The sequence below is a fragment of the Abramis brama genome, assembly GCF_963993115.1.
Source record: "Abramis brama genome assembly, chromosome: 2".
NCBI lineage: Eukaryota > Metazoa > Chordata > Actinopteri > Cypriniformes > Leuciscidae > Abramis > Abramis brama.
The window spans coordinates 50,859,408-50,875,593 of NC_139964.1; the positions used below are offsets into that span (position 1 = coordinate 50,859,408).

At 37.8% G+C, this 16,186-nt stretch overlaps 1 protein-coding gene across 6 annotated transcripts in view; it reads left to right on the forward strand.

Annotated features, from left to right (window-relative positions):
• Positions 1–16,186, forward strand: part of lrba (LPS-responsive vesicle trafficking, beach and anchor containing) — a 266,377-nt gene that overhangs the window by 95,015 nt on the left and 155,176 nt on the right. For all 6 annotated transcript variants that reach the window (XM_084095942.1, XM_084095944.1, XM_084095945.1 and 3 more), the window contains exons 33-34: positions 1,300–1,361; positions 13,899–13,963. In XM_084095942.1, the coding sequence (XP_083952068.1) occupies positions 1,300–1,361; positions 13,899–13,963 (127 nt within the window). The remainder of the gene's footprint in view (positions 1–1,299; positions 1,362–13,898; positions 13,964–16,186) is intronic.

A 16,186-nucleotide genomic window follows, 5' to 3' on the forward strand; every position in this document is an offset into this window, starting at 1 on the left:
CAAATGCATCTCAGTTGTATTAATAGTTTCAGTACCACTAAAGGCCTGCACTCTTGTTACGGTTTGACGTGAGGTTCACAACACCACATACTAACACAGAGAGATCTCATCACTCCCAATATATTAAAAAAGCACCCACACCCCCTCTCTCACCTTTAACCAGATTTAAGCTGTAAATGGGGGCTGAAAGTATCTTTTAACTCACTGATTATAATAGCAGTGTTCTTTTATAGAGCACAGGGTCAGAGGTCAGCACTCTCATATGAGTGTTTGGACTGTCCACTGCCACCCAGAGAAATGAAACGCTGATTAATAGCTGCAGGGTGACTTTAGAGAGCCAATTCAAACAAAAAATGCTTCCTTCCTTCCTCTTCCTCCAGCTTCCTGTTTGTTCTCACCTTTAGCTTTCATGTTAAATCTCTCTCTCTCGTGTATGTAGTTCTTTAAAGCTGTATTTCAGATCAATAGAACATATGCTCACCATATTTAGTCTCATGTAAAACAAGCTCAAGCATGTATTAGTTTACAGTAGCATCATGTAGGTTCATTAAGTTCATCAATACTCTTTGACCCTGCAAGATGGTGCAGAATTAGGCCACTCACAAATGTTCATGTGTCAGCAAAATAGTCACCAGTGAGAAGAATGAAATAAATAAAACATTTCCCATAATAGTACTTAATTAGAAATTAGAAATCATATAGAACTGAATAATTGTTTTTTTAATTATTAGCAGTCTTTTTACAGTGGCATGCAATTATCATTATATTCTTGATTTATAATCTTGGTCATCAAATATTTCTGAATAATAACCATTGCCCATGGCAGCAGTGTACTGTATAACTAACCACTCATCTTAGAAACTTGTATTCTGTCCCTCCTTCAGTATCCATGTGTTTATTTGTAGCTGATTAATAAGGATACTGTACCATTAGATAGTCATTATCCTCCTGTGTCAGGGTGGTCACCCTGTTGTGGTTTATTTTGTGATAATGACTGGCTGACGTTATTCCTCATTCAGCACTCAAGTCTAAAATATTCTGAAACATACTGTATAAAATAAATAGATCTCTGGCTATAATACTAAAATTACTGAGACCAAAGGAGGACTGCTATGGAATCAATAAACATATTTGTAGCTTATTTGTGATTTATTTTCTCTGCTATTTATTTAGAGACATATTTCAACAAATCAAAATTTAAGATCAATAATGTTGAGTTCCAAAATCTTCATCATTAATGGTTAAAAGTTTTGCCTACTGAAACTAAAAAATGAAATGTTTATTTGATTTTTTTTGCAGGTCTTGTGTGTATGAAGTCCAGCAGTTCTGTGGTTGAACTGGTCATGCTGTTGTGTTCCCAGGTAAGTCATTCCTCCATCTCTCCTCAAGGTTTTTCCACCTTCCCCTCTCTGTCTTTCTCTTTACTGTTAATAAATCCATCGTTGCAGTGTTATCTTCACACTGCCAGCCCGAATCCTGTCTTACTAAGCTCTGAGTATAGACAAAAGTCCAGAAAAATGGCCACAGTTCCCTTCTTAATGCTGTTGATGTGAGTTCAAAGGTCAGGGGTCTTGACCCAGTGTAAAGGTCTTGGTCATATAGCCAGTCACAGAGGATAATGCAACATTGATAGTGTTTTGTGATCGATCTGCCTCCCCATTGGGTTTTTTAAGGCAGGTAGGATGAAGGATTGATAGCAGAGCTCTGTTCGTTCATTTGTGTGTGTGTTTTTGTCCCAAAATGATCTGAATCCTCCCTTTGGAGATATTCGAAGACATCTGTACTTCAGGAAAAGTATTTATAAATAAATACAATTGTGTATATATTAGGGGTTACACAGACTAGTTGACTTTAGGTGTATTCACACCAGGAAAGTCCGATAGTTCACTTGCTTTGGTCCGGACCAAATACAATGTTGATTTTTTTGTTTGGTACGGTTCGCTTTCACACTGCTCTTTTTGCAAGTGAACCAAAATTTGTAAACAAAACCACATGTGTGCTAAGGTCGTCCATTCATTGGACAGGAATTCTCAAGAAGGGAAAAGCAGGAAGTTTAAAAACAGGCTCAGCATGGAGATATTTCGTAATGCAATATGTTCTTTTACTGATTTGGTGTTATTCTCTACAAACGCAATATGAAAAAACGAATGAGCATCATATGATACAATGTCATCTATACGATGTTGCAATTAGGATTTTTGAGAAGACGACGATGTGCTGCAAGACGGTTCCGGCGGAGAGAACATGCTTTTAAACCATTTAAGCGCGATAAGACAAAAGAGAACGCTCTGTCTGTGAATGGCCTGATGCACACACAACGCGCAGAAAGAAGCGCAACGGTATCGTGTGCACAGACAGCGCACCATAATTCTCTTTCGTGCTTGATCAAACAATAACACACACCATTATGCCAAAATGTCCGTTTTGTTAAGTATCCTCATAAGAGCAGTCAAATAAAGTCTTAAAGGCGCAGTGCTTTCTGCAGTTGGGTCGGTTCATGTTCACACCGTAAACGAACCGTACCGAGACCACCTCTTCAGCTGGGTCTCAATTTGGTTGTTTGGTCCGCACCCGAGTGCGATTGCTGTATTCACACCTGCCCAAAAGATCCGCACCAAGGGGGGAAACGAACTTGAGTTTGATTCAATCGAACCAAACAAGGCAGGTGTCAATACACCCTTTAATGCTCTGCCACGACTAGTCACTGGTCATGGGCTATAGATGGCGCAACAGGATAATAAATCTTTGAAGTCCACTTTTACGCTCCATTTCCACCAGTTAAAATGACAAATAAATGCATATTCCGAGAGCACTGCACAAGATATGTTTGATTATACCATCTGGATGCTCAAAATTGATTGGGTGAATGCACGTTCTAAAGAGCTTATTGGACACACGTTAATCGCCTTTCTAAACTAATGAGCTTCTGCATTGTAACACACACACATAGACAGTAGCTCGCACATCATGTGCAGATCGCACGCACACAAACATTCAGTAGCGCAGAAATGTACTGTCAACACTGTTCTGTGATTTATCAGTAAAATAGCTTAAAATCTGAAAAGTTCTAGCATATAGGCATATTTCTTAAAAACTAAAACCCACAGCTTCACTTGTTGGTGCATTTGTCAGGCTTTATTAAGAGGAAATCAGTGATGTGGTTATAGAATTGCGTTTGTGGTGAGAGAATGAGCATGTGTGCATACTATGCACCCGATTGAGTGTTTATGATTGGGGCTAATGGAGGTAGCCATAGGGTGCCCTTAGAGGAGGAGAGTCACTGAAGTGTGTGATATTCTGTTGACACACACACACATAGACACTCAAACACACACAGACACTCACATTAAGCCAGGGCTACTACAGATTTTCAGTGACTATCATTTTGCTCGAGTAAAGAGATTGTTGAATTATTCAGTATTAGCAAGGTGAGAATGTATCATGGTGTTTACATACAAATGAGTAGCACACATACACAAGCACTCCTTGTATCCTTTTTTATTGCTTTTATTTTAAAAAATAAAGCACTTCTCGTCCTCCTATAACCCTCCCTAAAGGTAATCCAGAGAGATCAGGCATCAGCCGGGGCGTCAGGGGCCGCATATATTTGCAGAAGTGAGGCGTGAGGTGGGGGTCCCTCCGTGAACCCAAGCATCTAGAAAAGAGGGAATAAATGACACGCTCTAATGCACCTATTTGTCATATCTGTCACGCTGTTGTGTAATGCTAATCTAATCAAAGGGGAGAATTTGGGTTCTGCCTGCCTCCACTGAAAAAAAGCCTCTGGCCCAAAACCCGTTCCAGTGGCGGCGCTTTGCAGGCTCTGTGCTGCAATGAAAGGGCTGCGTTGCTGCTGATTACTTCAATAAATCATCTGAACTAAATTCTTTCAAATGATGCAAATGTACTTTTATTGTGGGGGAGAAATGGTGGGAAAAGGCAGCAAAGCTCAAATGAGGTCGTGAGCCCTGTTTACCCCACAGGTAATTACACAGTCTTTTGTAGGGGGATAATTTTGTTTTATGAACATGGCAGATTTTTTTCTTTCTCTTATTTGGAAGAAGAATCAAGAGGAACTTTAGGGTCTCTGATTGATCCTGTGTTTAATCAGGACACGACATCCCTGCACAGGAAGTGCTGTTGTAGACAGGAAGTGAAGCAGTCCTTTTGTTGACTGAATAGGCAATGAGAAAGGGAGGATGTTGATGGATTTGTTTACTTTTGCTTACATTTCCTTCTTATCCCAAAATAGAATCCAGCCGGATATGGTACCGTCTGCACACATTTTCTAATTAATATCTATGGTCCAAGATGGAGTAGGTTTGGGGCTAGAGGTCAAAGGTTGGGGTCACAGACTAGTTTTTAATCACTCAGGATCAGGAGGGTTGCTCTTCTGTTAGAGAGCGATCCTTAACTGCAATTTTATTGCATCTCTCTGAAATGAATCCCTTTATTTTCAACACAGGATCAATTTTCATCATCTTCTATAAGCCTGTTGTGGTTTATTGCTTTTCACTTGTCTGTGTTATTGATAGTTGTTATATAAAGCTGTATTAAACATGCGACTTTTAATTGATTTTTTATTGTAATTTGTTTTCCATTCTTTCAGCCCTTTGTTCTTTTAAAATATGCATGTGAAAAAGTATCTAATACTGCAAACACATCACAATGACTGTAATGAATAAGTGTCGACATCCTCGTTATATCTGTATTATTGTTCTGGTAATGCTTATAATAATATGGATGTGTGTGCGTGTATATATAGGCTATATATTGATTAGGTCCAGCATATTATCTGAAATCCTCTAATAATACTTTATTTTTATTATATATATATATATATAGATAGATAGATAGATAGATAATGTTTTGCTTTATTATTATTAATGATTAATGTAAGCAAATAATTTTTGCCAGCATTTCTTTTTCTGTCTGTCCTTTTGCTATTGAAAAAAGCAGGAGCAAAAGCAGTGAGGGTGTTTTTCAAACTCTAGTGTTATTTAAATTAATGTGCAGTCAGTGACATTTGTGGCATAATGTCAGTTAACAGAAAATCATTTTGATTTATTCCTTAGTTAAAAATAAATAATAAGAATGTTGAAAAAAACCAAACAGGAATCATGGTTACAATAAGTGCTCAATGAAAAAAAAGCAAGGCAATATATGTTTATAGTCACAAGTGTAATATTGCAACAAGACTTGTGTTAACAATGAAATAAAGTAATAGAATCACTTAGTTTGCCACAATATCTTTACAGCCGAAATAATACACAATTTTATAATTTCATTTATGTGCGAAAACTGCATTAGTGGCTGTTCACGTCTCGTCTAAAAACGCGTGGAATTTGCCGGCTGCGCCACTTTCTCCTCTTTTCAAAAGCTTGCACTCCCGTGGTGTCTGCTGTTGCTAAGTAATCATGAAGACGAAGAAGTTTCAGCAAAGGATAAATGGATTTCTGCCCCTTGCATTAGCTCTACTACTAGTTAATATTTATGGAGATGAGAAAGAAAAAAAAATGGCCAGCTGTACTATGATCAGATGTTCATCCATCTTGGCTGAGGTTTCGATGTTGTTACGGAAAGGCCGAAGCTGATCGGTTGGTTCTTGTCACATGACCTGCGGTGCACTTGCGGCATTCTGGAAAGTTGAGATTTTTTTTTATCTCGCTGCGGTGTATACAGTATGCACCTGGGAAAAACAAGTGTGTCACAACGCATGAGCGTCGAGACTGCGTCACTCTCTATTTGAGCACGCTTGTCGCGTCTACATTTAAAACAACGAACTTGAGCATGCAAAAGACATGACGTGTACTGGCCCTTAACCAAGTTATGTTTAACTAAGGTCTTTATAACCTTTACAAATTGACAGTTTGCCATGCATATTTTATTGATAGTATTAATTATGAATAAATTATTTTGTGTTGTAAAATTATGCTACAAATGCTGTTGATTAAGCTCAAATTGCATTGAACCCAGAATATTCCTTTAATACTTTCGAGCAGAGAGAGGAGAGCAGAAGGCTACAGAAGAATGAATGTGGCTGGGATGAGAGAGGAAGGATGAGCGTAAAACAACAGCTATCAAAGCATCCTCTCCGTTCAGGAAATTGCGAGTGATAGGGCTTCAGATTAGGCCCTGCATATTACATGAAGATCATCTTTGAGTGTCCTCATCTTGCCATTCAAGGCATCCACGTAAAAGCCTTATGTTTCACTCGACCTAATTCTCTTTGACAACGATCACACATACACACCGCTTCACTGAAGAAGATATACCACCTGCTGTTGTACTGGAGAATATCACTTAAAAAGGTTTCAGCTTTTCAATAAATAATGCTGCCTGCATTGAGACACTCTGATGAGGAGTAAAAGCTTGTGGATTTGATTGTAAATAAGCTTGTCCAGCTAAAAATATACACAAAAAGAATCTTTTGTTAAATGATACTTTTATATAAGCATCAGTGAAGCAATTGCAAACTGCTCTCAGATCGGCGTTGGTTTGGAAATCATCTCATCCATCTGCTTGACAGTGGCCTCCTGATAGCTGTGTGTCTGTCAGATATATATATGGGACTCAGGCAGCCGTGTTTCCCTATATCACCCATTACCGCTCAGACCTTGTGTCAGGTCATCTATTCTTTAAGACATTTATCTTCTGAATGCCTCACACGGTGGAAGGGCTAAGGTGCAAGAGCAAGAAACGGTATATTCATGTGCATGTTTGCGAAAGGCTGGGCCTGCTTTGGTATTCCCTATTCCCTGTGTTCTCATTTTAGTCTTATTTAAAAAAAAAAAATTAGATCATGAGCTGCTTAAAGAAATCATTTGGTTCTCTCTATACTTTGATCAGCAGCGTTTCACATCTGCTGTCCTGATATTGTTGATGATCCTGACCAGGGAGTCTTTAATGTAGAGTTAACCTGTTAAACAGATGGGCACCTTCGTCAGTCAATACATACTGGAGACACTGACTTCCCCCTGAGCACTTGGCATTTCTTAACCTCTGACCTTCAGGAAGAGGATGGAGAGTGGCCAGTGGCTCAAGAGTTTAACCCCCTGGAGTCACAGTGACTCTGGGATCAATACTCACAGGGAGAGCGAAAGTAAGAGGAATCGATCGGTCGACTGTCCAGTGAAAGCCTCAGCAGTGACTGTTCACTGGATCTCTTCATCATTTCTCAACTGCGCGCTGACTCCAGGCCAAGAAGCTTCAGTGTAAAAGTTCTTATAATAGTTCTAATGTAATTGTTGCAGTGAATATATATATTTTTTTCATTAGCTTTGAGTATTATAAAACAGATATGCGTCTTAATCCTGTGATCGCGTTCAGCCCATCCTGCTTAAATTCTGGGCCAATGTTTTGTTATACCGCAAAGGTTTATTAAGGGTAAATAATTGGCAACTGTAAGCATTCTCTACTTTATAGATTCATATGAGACTGTAATTTATCTGATTATGCCAGTTTGTTTTGAAAATATAGCTATTAATATGAGTATGAATTGGAAGGTGCCTGTTTTTAAGAGTCATTACGGTAATACTTCTTACTCGCTGCGCAGTTAGAGATGGAGAGGATAAACATACTGCAAATTGATGTAAAAAATTAATTAAACAACAAAAAAACTGAATATTTAAATCAAACTATACTTGAGGTAAAGTCAGTCGGCACAGGCACACAGCGTGGAGCGATAGAGACAGCTCATGCTCACTTTGTGTCTCTCAGCCCAGCGCTATTCTAATTTTTTTTTTTTTTCATAGATCTACAGAAATTCATGTTAATTGAGATGTATGTTTATTATCTTACTAATTAGTGGCTTACATTGCGCACACACACACACACTAAAAACAAGACTAAGACTAAAAACAATTCATAGACACTAATGATTTCTCACTTGAGCAGGTTTGGAACTTGTAATATTTCTCTAATTTTTGAATAAGAACAATCTTAGTGTTAAATATTTGTGTCAGTGCTGATATTAGTGTTAAAATATCTGTCATCAGTATCTGCCTTAAATTTCTTGACCGGTGCACCACTAAGAGGCATTGGTTTTGCTCCTTTTCACAAACGATGCCCAATAAAGCAGAATTACCTTTTTTTTTTTTTTTTTCAGGGAAAATATGAGAGAAAAACACAGTCACATTATATTGTTACCTTTCGAACAGAACAAGAAACAAATTTAAATGTACAAACATTATAAACACCACAGTAAAAACATCTGCACACATCAGGGTGCAAGTTAGTGAGCTCAGGCCAGCAGGCTTTCTGACCAAGTGGCCATGATTGACTACTTCAAAGAATTGGTTTAGGACTTAAAACTGGCCTTTTAAAATGAAAAGCTATTCAGGGACATAAGTTCAGTGCAGACTGTTTTGTCTCGTTTAGTTCTGCCATTTTTAACTTTGCAAGTTCCATAAACGTCGCAGAACTGAAGAGGAATGTGGTTGAACCTGAGGTTGAATCTTTCTCCCTCCCCATCTCACAGTCAAACCTGGACCCCGCTGAGAGGCATAACATGTACGTAAGGTTCAAGCGCAGGCCCAGGCCACGTGTTGTCTTTCCCCCTCTCCCTCCTCCTCCACCCCAGACAACGACCCACGAGGGTCTCCGTGCCGGTGGATAACATTGCTCTCAGCATTCTTTGAACACAGGGTTCCGTTGAGGCCCAGAGAAAACACACTAACACCAACTGGCACTTAATTCTGCCGGCGCCCTGCCGATGCGAGCTATGCGTCCGGAGACGGGGCTCTTCCTGACAGGAAGTGAGAGGGAACGGCATGAGGAAAGCTTACGACTTGAGTGACTTTTAATTCACTCTCTGACTGCAATATAGTTGGCTGGGAAAGAGACATGTTATTGAGTCAAATTGTTTTTTTCTTTTAAATGGTACCGATGGACGAAAGGTCCTTCATGCTAGCTTTTTCCTTTAACTGTTGAAGATCCTTATAGTAGCTTGATGTTGATCTGGTATACCTCATTCAGAATCTCCTTCCTAACATACTCTCTTTGTGTCACTATTTACATACATGGATATGTGTATTTACAAAATCAAAATCATATTATCTCTGTGTGCATTCTCACCATGTGCTGAATATATAATAATCATTGTTTCTATAGCCCAGAAAGGAAAGCAACAAGATTTATGTATGCTATTATCATTCCTGTCAAGTCAGATTATTTCAGTCATCACCCTCCTCCTAAACCTTCAATAGAGAAAAAAAAAAAAAAAAAAAAAACACTTTAACTTTTTTTTAATAAATGTTTTTAGAAATCTTTTGACACCTCCAAGCCCAGCTCATTGTAAGGAAGCTTCTAATCACATCTGTTTAACCACAATCCTCTATGGTCTTTAAATGTAGTCAGAGTAAATATTTGCTCCCCTTGTAAAGTCTCCTTGTGTGGAGTGTCCTCACAGAAACACAGGCCCTTGGCCGTTTGGGATTGTGTGTTTGCTTTAGAAGAGATAACATCTGAGAACATGCACAGGACTTGTAGAGCGTTCTGCTTGTCACATCAGTAAATTAAGCTGTCTGGACCTGCTGTCAGATGCCATTTTGATATTACGATGAGTTGATTGAAGTGGACCTTAACAAGTGGAAGTTTTAGCACTGCAACATTAAGCTACCTTGAAGGGCAATATTAAAATTGAAAGTAAAAATAATAAGAGATAATCAAGAAAATTAAAATAATAATAATACCATTGCCATTGAAGGGCAATATTTAAAAAAATCAATAATAATAAAAATATTTTAAAAAAATCTATAATATTAAAATGATTAATTACACAAAATGGTTTTCTGAAGATACAAAGGATGATATTTTGTCTTTTAAAATAATATTTTAAAGTAAGTATGCTGACGTACAATAATGTTATAATAATGTAAGGTGTAAACAATTATAATAAAATTTAAAAAAACAAATACAAAAAACACACAACTATTCCATAAATAATAACAATAATTAAATCAAATCTACAAAAATTAAAATGATAAAATACAAATCTATAAAAATAAGCTTTAAGATTAGATTTTAAAGAACACAGAGGTCAATTAAAAAATGTTTAGGTTTTAAATTTAAAAGAAAATGCCCTTTTCCTAATGTATGCAAGTGCAATGGATAGATAGGAACATATAGGTTACAAGATTAAATTAAAAGACAGATACTGTGGAGCCAACCACACAAAACCTTATGTGCAAGTAAATGTATCTTAAAATGCGCACAAAACCTAACGAGATTACTTGTCTATCAGGATTCTAGCTGCATAATTCTGAACATGCTGGAGTTTGTCAGTGTTGATTTTAAGACCACATAACATTGCAAAAATAGATACTTTGTGGAAACATTATTTTTTTGTTTGGAAAGTTAAGTGTTTTCCCTGTAAGTAATACAACACTGACATTTTAAATCTAGAATCTCTTTCCGTCGTTCAAAGGTGTACAGTAGCCACTTTTCTGTTATAAATCGCCTTGTGCTCTGTGGACAAGCCGTAACGTAAACTTCTGCTCGTTATGATCTGAAACAGCGCTCTCACATGTGACGGATAATTTTTTTGTTTCATCTGAGCCTCAATCCCCCAGCCTGCAGAAAACAAACAAATACTTGTGATTATAACTGATGGGTTGGAAACTGTAGAGCGACTTGTTTATTTTCAATGAACGAAGCCAAACGCCATGCACATTTCCTTGTCTTGCCATTGTGGATGAGGCAAAACATTATATTGTAGGTCTGCGTTGTTTCATTTGTGTTTCAGTTGTGTTTTAGTTTGAGGGTAATTACGTTCTCTTAATCAGCAGTGATTAGGAATGCAGCGCCACGGTAATTATCATGGCAAAACTAAACAAAAGAATGCCTCATTGGATGACTTCTCTATGGAATCTAAAACATGTTGTTTGTGTGTCTTAGAGGAAAATTACTTTTGTTTTTTTATAAAAAAAAAAAAACATCTATTCAATTAAAGCATTCATTTAAAGTATAAGGGAAATGTTATGTAATATGTTTTTTATGAGCACAGATTACACTGATTTTGTTTACGAATGTGTTCAAAATGTGTTCACACGCTCACACTATCCTGACGCAGATGCCACCAAGTTCTTTGTAAGAGCGTCTTTCTCTCTTTTTCTCTCCCTCTGCATTCTCTTCACTCTGTATTACAAACTTCTGTTTTCATCACATAGACTCGCATAACGTAGATCGCTCAAAAATAAGGACGATATAACTGATATATGTAATATAACTAAATATAATATAATATAATACAAATTACTATTAATTGTATCTAACAAACGTTTTTGTTTATATAATATATGTGCGTATACATAATATTTTTAGTATATATAAATTATACACACACACACGCACACACTAGATGGGTACACACATACATATGTGTGTGTATGTATATGTGTATATACATTATATGAACAAAAATCATATAATAATCATATAATCATCGTGATTAATCAATTTGACTAATAATATAATATAAAATAATGGCTCATGCAGCATTATTGTCAACACATTAATTTGTATGCATATTATGTGCAGGGTTTGTCAGAATTGACTTCATATTTTTTCATAATTTATCTTCTTAATATTTCTTGATGATGATTATGATAATAATAATTTATTATACTATTTTATATAAAAATAAATAAGGATGTTTAAAGGATGTTTAGATCATTTTTACTTGAATAGTTGATGTTATTGAGTTTTTGCACTATGTTAGACGTTTTGAGTTGCACGTCCAGAATCAGTGTACCAGAAGTCTCAATCTTGGATAGCTTGTTTATATATCTGAGCATCAATAAAAGTGAAACTGGCGTTTTACACAAGTGTGTTTGGATAGATTTGACCTTGAGCAAGTGTTCCCTATATGCTAGTCTTTGTTGTTTTATCGAGTCTGGAGGAAACAGGTCAATTATAAATGTCCTTGATGAAGTGTCTTATGACTGGTCTGAATCACAGTGGCTATCATTACAAGTTTATCTTTATGATACAAACTTTCCCAGGCACTGTTTGTGTGGCTGATAAAAGTCATGTTCTATCTTAGGACACAATCCTGGTCTTGATGACATGAATGGATCAGCGCGAGTGGTTGCTGTAACGACAGGACCGGGGCAGAGGTGGCTGGGTTGTAGAAGCACCTCTCTTAGTTCAGGGTCAGAGTTGAAAGGTCACAAATGGCTGCCTGTATCCACTCATCAGGTCAGAATGGAAACCGCATTGGATACCATAAAACCGTATCAGGGCCCTATCACAATGACTGGTTGAAATCCAATAACTGTCAGCCTTGTCCCTAACGCACAGCACTGATCGTTAAGGCTTTTTGATTGGGGTCATTGCTTCCTTTAATTAAAGAATAATGCCTTTCCCTCACCCATCGAACATTCATTTATCTTTGTAGTGAAAATGTATTTGTGTGCTTGGTTGATGACAGCCGCTAAAATGTGTTTTTTCCTAACAAAAGATCCTAGTATATATGCAGTTTCTCCCAAAAATGTAATCTAATGAACTTTAGTTGGCTGTTTGGTCTGAAAAAACACCTTCCCGTTTTCCCTTCATCCTGCCCAATTTTCCTTTCAACTTCACCCTTCAACTTTTTTATTTTCCCTGTCTTTCCGTCTTATACAATGTACACAGTAACACCCAAAATGGAATCGGTCGATATGGAATTAAACTAAATAAATAAGAAATGGTATTTTATTCCGTTTTTACACAGATTTCTCAGAAAATTGTAACTGTGGCACTCTTAGAACATTCTGTTGGTTTGCTCAATGCTGTTTGGTTGAGACTGGACTTGACCAATTGTAGATGGGGAGAGTGTCCAATAGTTCCTGTTTGAAAATAATTATTTAGCAATTCTATTTGTTAATGTGAGTGGTACAGAATTTACAATCTTTTCCTTCAACTTTCTTATTGGTTTTCTGTATTGGCTCTGTTGAAATTATTATACTGTAGATGGTTTGGTAAATTAATGGTGAGTAATGAGTAACCAAACTTAGCTTGCTGTCAGAAAACTGATGTAAGATTGTCTTGAATATGCTTCCTCAAATATTTATGCTGGAGATTACAAAGTAAAATGCATGTAATCTGGGAATTAACAGCTGTTATAGTGAACAAAGCCTCTGCAATATATAAAGGCGTACACATATTGCCATTTAATTTTTTTGTTTATTTTGGTTTCAGGCTCACTTTTATTCTCTCAGAGGATGGTGAAACATTTCCTTCTTAATAAGCAAGTAGATTTGCCCTGTTTCATTTTCATTGATGACCTCAGAAATATTGCAGGGTATTAAAAAATAAATCATCATCATGAAACGATTGCTTGCGTTGCACCTCTACTTAGAAGCACTCTCTGTTGGCCGAAACAAATGAGACATTAGGGTCGGACCGTTACCCTCCTGTCTCCATGATACAGTCTTGAAAAGAGCCCTCGAGAATACGCAAGCGACTTTGTACATACTCATGACCTGGTTGTTATTATTATTCTTGAGACGATCACAGGGAAGTGTTGAAAGGTTGGCGCAGCTGTGAAAAATGTCAATGATTTGGTCTCGCTCCTAGGCTATTAAACATCACTGAAAGCTGTGGTTTTAGGAGTTGTTTAGACTAACACCTTTTACAACAACCGGCTGAGACCTGTTAAAGTTTTTGAGGAGTGTGCTCGGTTAAAGGCAATCTTGAACATTGAAGATACATTCTAAACATGTTAGAGGCCCGTTTTGCTTTCTTCCATCCTTCCCCAGTGATCACTTCCTCTGTATGAAGTTTGTTGATGATGTCGGGGTTCATTTTAATCCTTACATATTAATAACATTATGCTGATGTTTATTCTGACTAAACCCAACCTTCCTATCTCTGCTTGTTGTATACACTGTGTGTAAAGTCTTTATTTCTCTCCACAGGAGTGGCAGAATTCCATCCAAAAGAATGCGGGTTTGGCCTTCATTGAGCTTGTGAACGAGGGCAGGTAATTATCTAAACCCATCCTCTGACCCTTTCTTAGCCACCTCCTCATTATCTTCTGGCCTACAACGCTATGTTGCGTGTGTACGATCAGATCCTGTTTGGGAGGTAATCAATGTAATGTGGAAAGGGGATCAACAGGCTGACCTGGAGTTCGAGGCATCTGTCAATAACTTGGCTTGTTCCCATGTGTTTCTGAGAGAGCAGCAGCGCCTTAGTTTCTTGACCACCTCTTGGGAAATCTTTCTCGTATCTTGCTGTTTTCAGACAGGTTTATGTCTCATCTTTTGGACTCTTTTACTCAGACTCCCTTTGGGATGGAAGGATCTGTCTTCAATTTCAAGCCCTTAGATCTTTCAGATGGCTCTCATTTCTAACTTAGCAATGGAAATTAATGTTAATGAATGCTGCCGTGCTGATGAGCTCTCCAGAAATGTTAATGAATGCAGTGATGCACTGAGGCTCTTCCACCTTAACTGCTGGCCATCTTTACAGCTCTTTTTCAAACATGCGCTTTTCTTTTGGAAAGTAGGGTCAAGGTTTAGACAACATCTGGCACACCAGCCCCTGTCATGGATATATGACTGTAATCCTAGCTCTAAAGTGCACATCAAATATGTCATTATAATGCCTACTGCACTAAAATTATAATGATCAATACTGATTTAGTCACAGTGCTTTCGTTGAATTCTTGAAGCCCAAAGAAAAGAAATTACTGTAAACAAATACCAGTGCTGGGCAAGCTACTTGGAAAATGTAGTGAGCTAAGCTAGCAGTTACTCTACATTAAATAAAGCTTCACAACACTGAAGCTACCCCCCTGAGAAATGTAGCAAGCTAAGCTACAGCAACATGGCAAAAGTACCAACCAACTTCATTCCAAGTCAATGCTATCTCAGTGATCAATGAAACTCAGTCAAACAGATAGGCAGGCATAATTGTTCAGTTCAATTGTTCATTCAACAACTGTTCCAAACCAGTTTGGCTACAAAAACAATAACGAAACCATAACTATATAAATCCATACAGCTATATAAAACCATAACTATAATAACTATAACAAAACTAGGTGTCGACAGTTTGTGCATCTTTCCATCAATTACATTTCTCACATGTCAGCCCTAGGATTGTTACGTGATGTCACCGTCGGGAGCAGAGGGTGGCAGAAATGCACCAGAAAGCTGGTTGCCAACTGCCGTAAAATACGAAGTAGTAGTAGTCACCGTCATATGGAAGTACATCCGTCGGCTACACAGCCAACAGAGGTCCGTGTATAGTGGTGGCGTCACTTACTGATCCAGGATCAGTGATCCTTAGCAGTTGTATTTCCGATTTGAGCTTGAGCTTCAGAAATGCTTGGGAAAATATAGCTTGTGTGGACGCTACCACACTACTTGATTAACAAAAGAGCTTCGCTACTGAAAAGCTTTTTGATTCAGAAAACAGTGACACTACCACCAATTATCAAATCATACATACAGTTAGGGCTGGACCAAGCGTAGTCCTGAAAAGTGAAGCCAAAGCATCTCGGTTGCCCCTAGGTGGCTGGATGCAGTATAGGTCATAAACCCCGCCCTCTCCATGTAATGTAATAAACGTGAGACAAACTAAACAATCAAATTACACTTCAAAATTTTTTTTTCCAAAGATGGTTTCTTTCATTTTAGGCAGTTTTTATCACCCTGATGTTCGTTCAAGTGTTCATTCTTTAAATAAGTTTGGTTTTAGTTAGTTATTTGATGCTATAACAACGGGGATGTGACGTCATGATTGACAGCTTCTCTGAGTGAAGTAGTCACTGAGGCTCCAACTGACTTTTTTCAGGATCTTGGGGAGGAGATTGGAGCCTAAACTTTAATTTCTACATTTCCATAACTGTTTATTTAACACCTACATAAACTGTACTAACCGGTGCAAACCGATTCTACGGGAGTGTGGGCGGGGCCTTGATATCGCGGCTCCACTTCGCGCTCACTACTGCGCAGACTCGAGACTCAAGATGTTACACCATGTTGGGACACCCGGCGGCTTCACTTACTACAATGGAAGAGAGTGAATGTGTTGTCCATCTTTTTTTACAGTCTATGGGCTGGACGGTATGACGATATATATATCATGGCGACGATATAAAATGTCTGTCGTTAGAGATTTTGCTATATCGTTCATATCTTGGTATGTAAATATATCAGCGTAGCAGAAGAAAAGCAGGACGTGCATTGATGTAAAG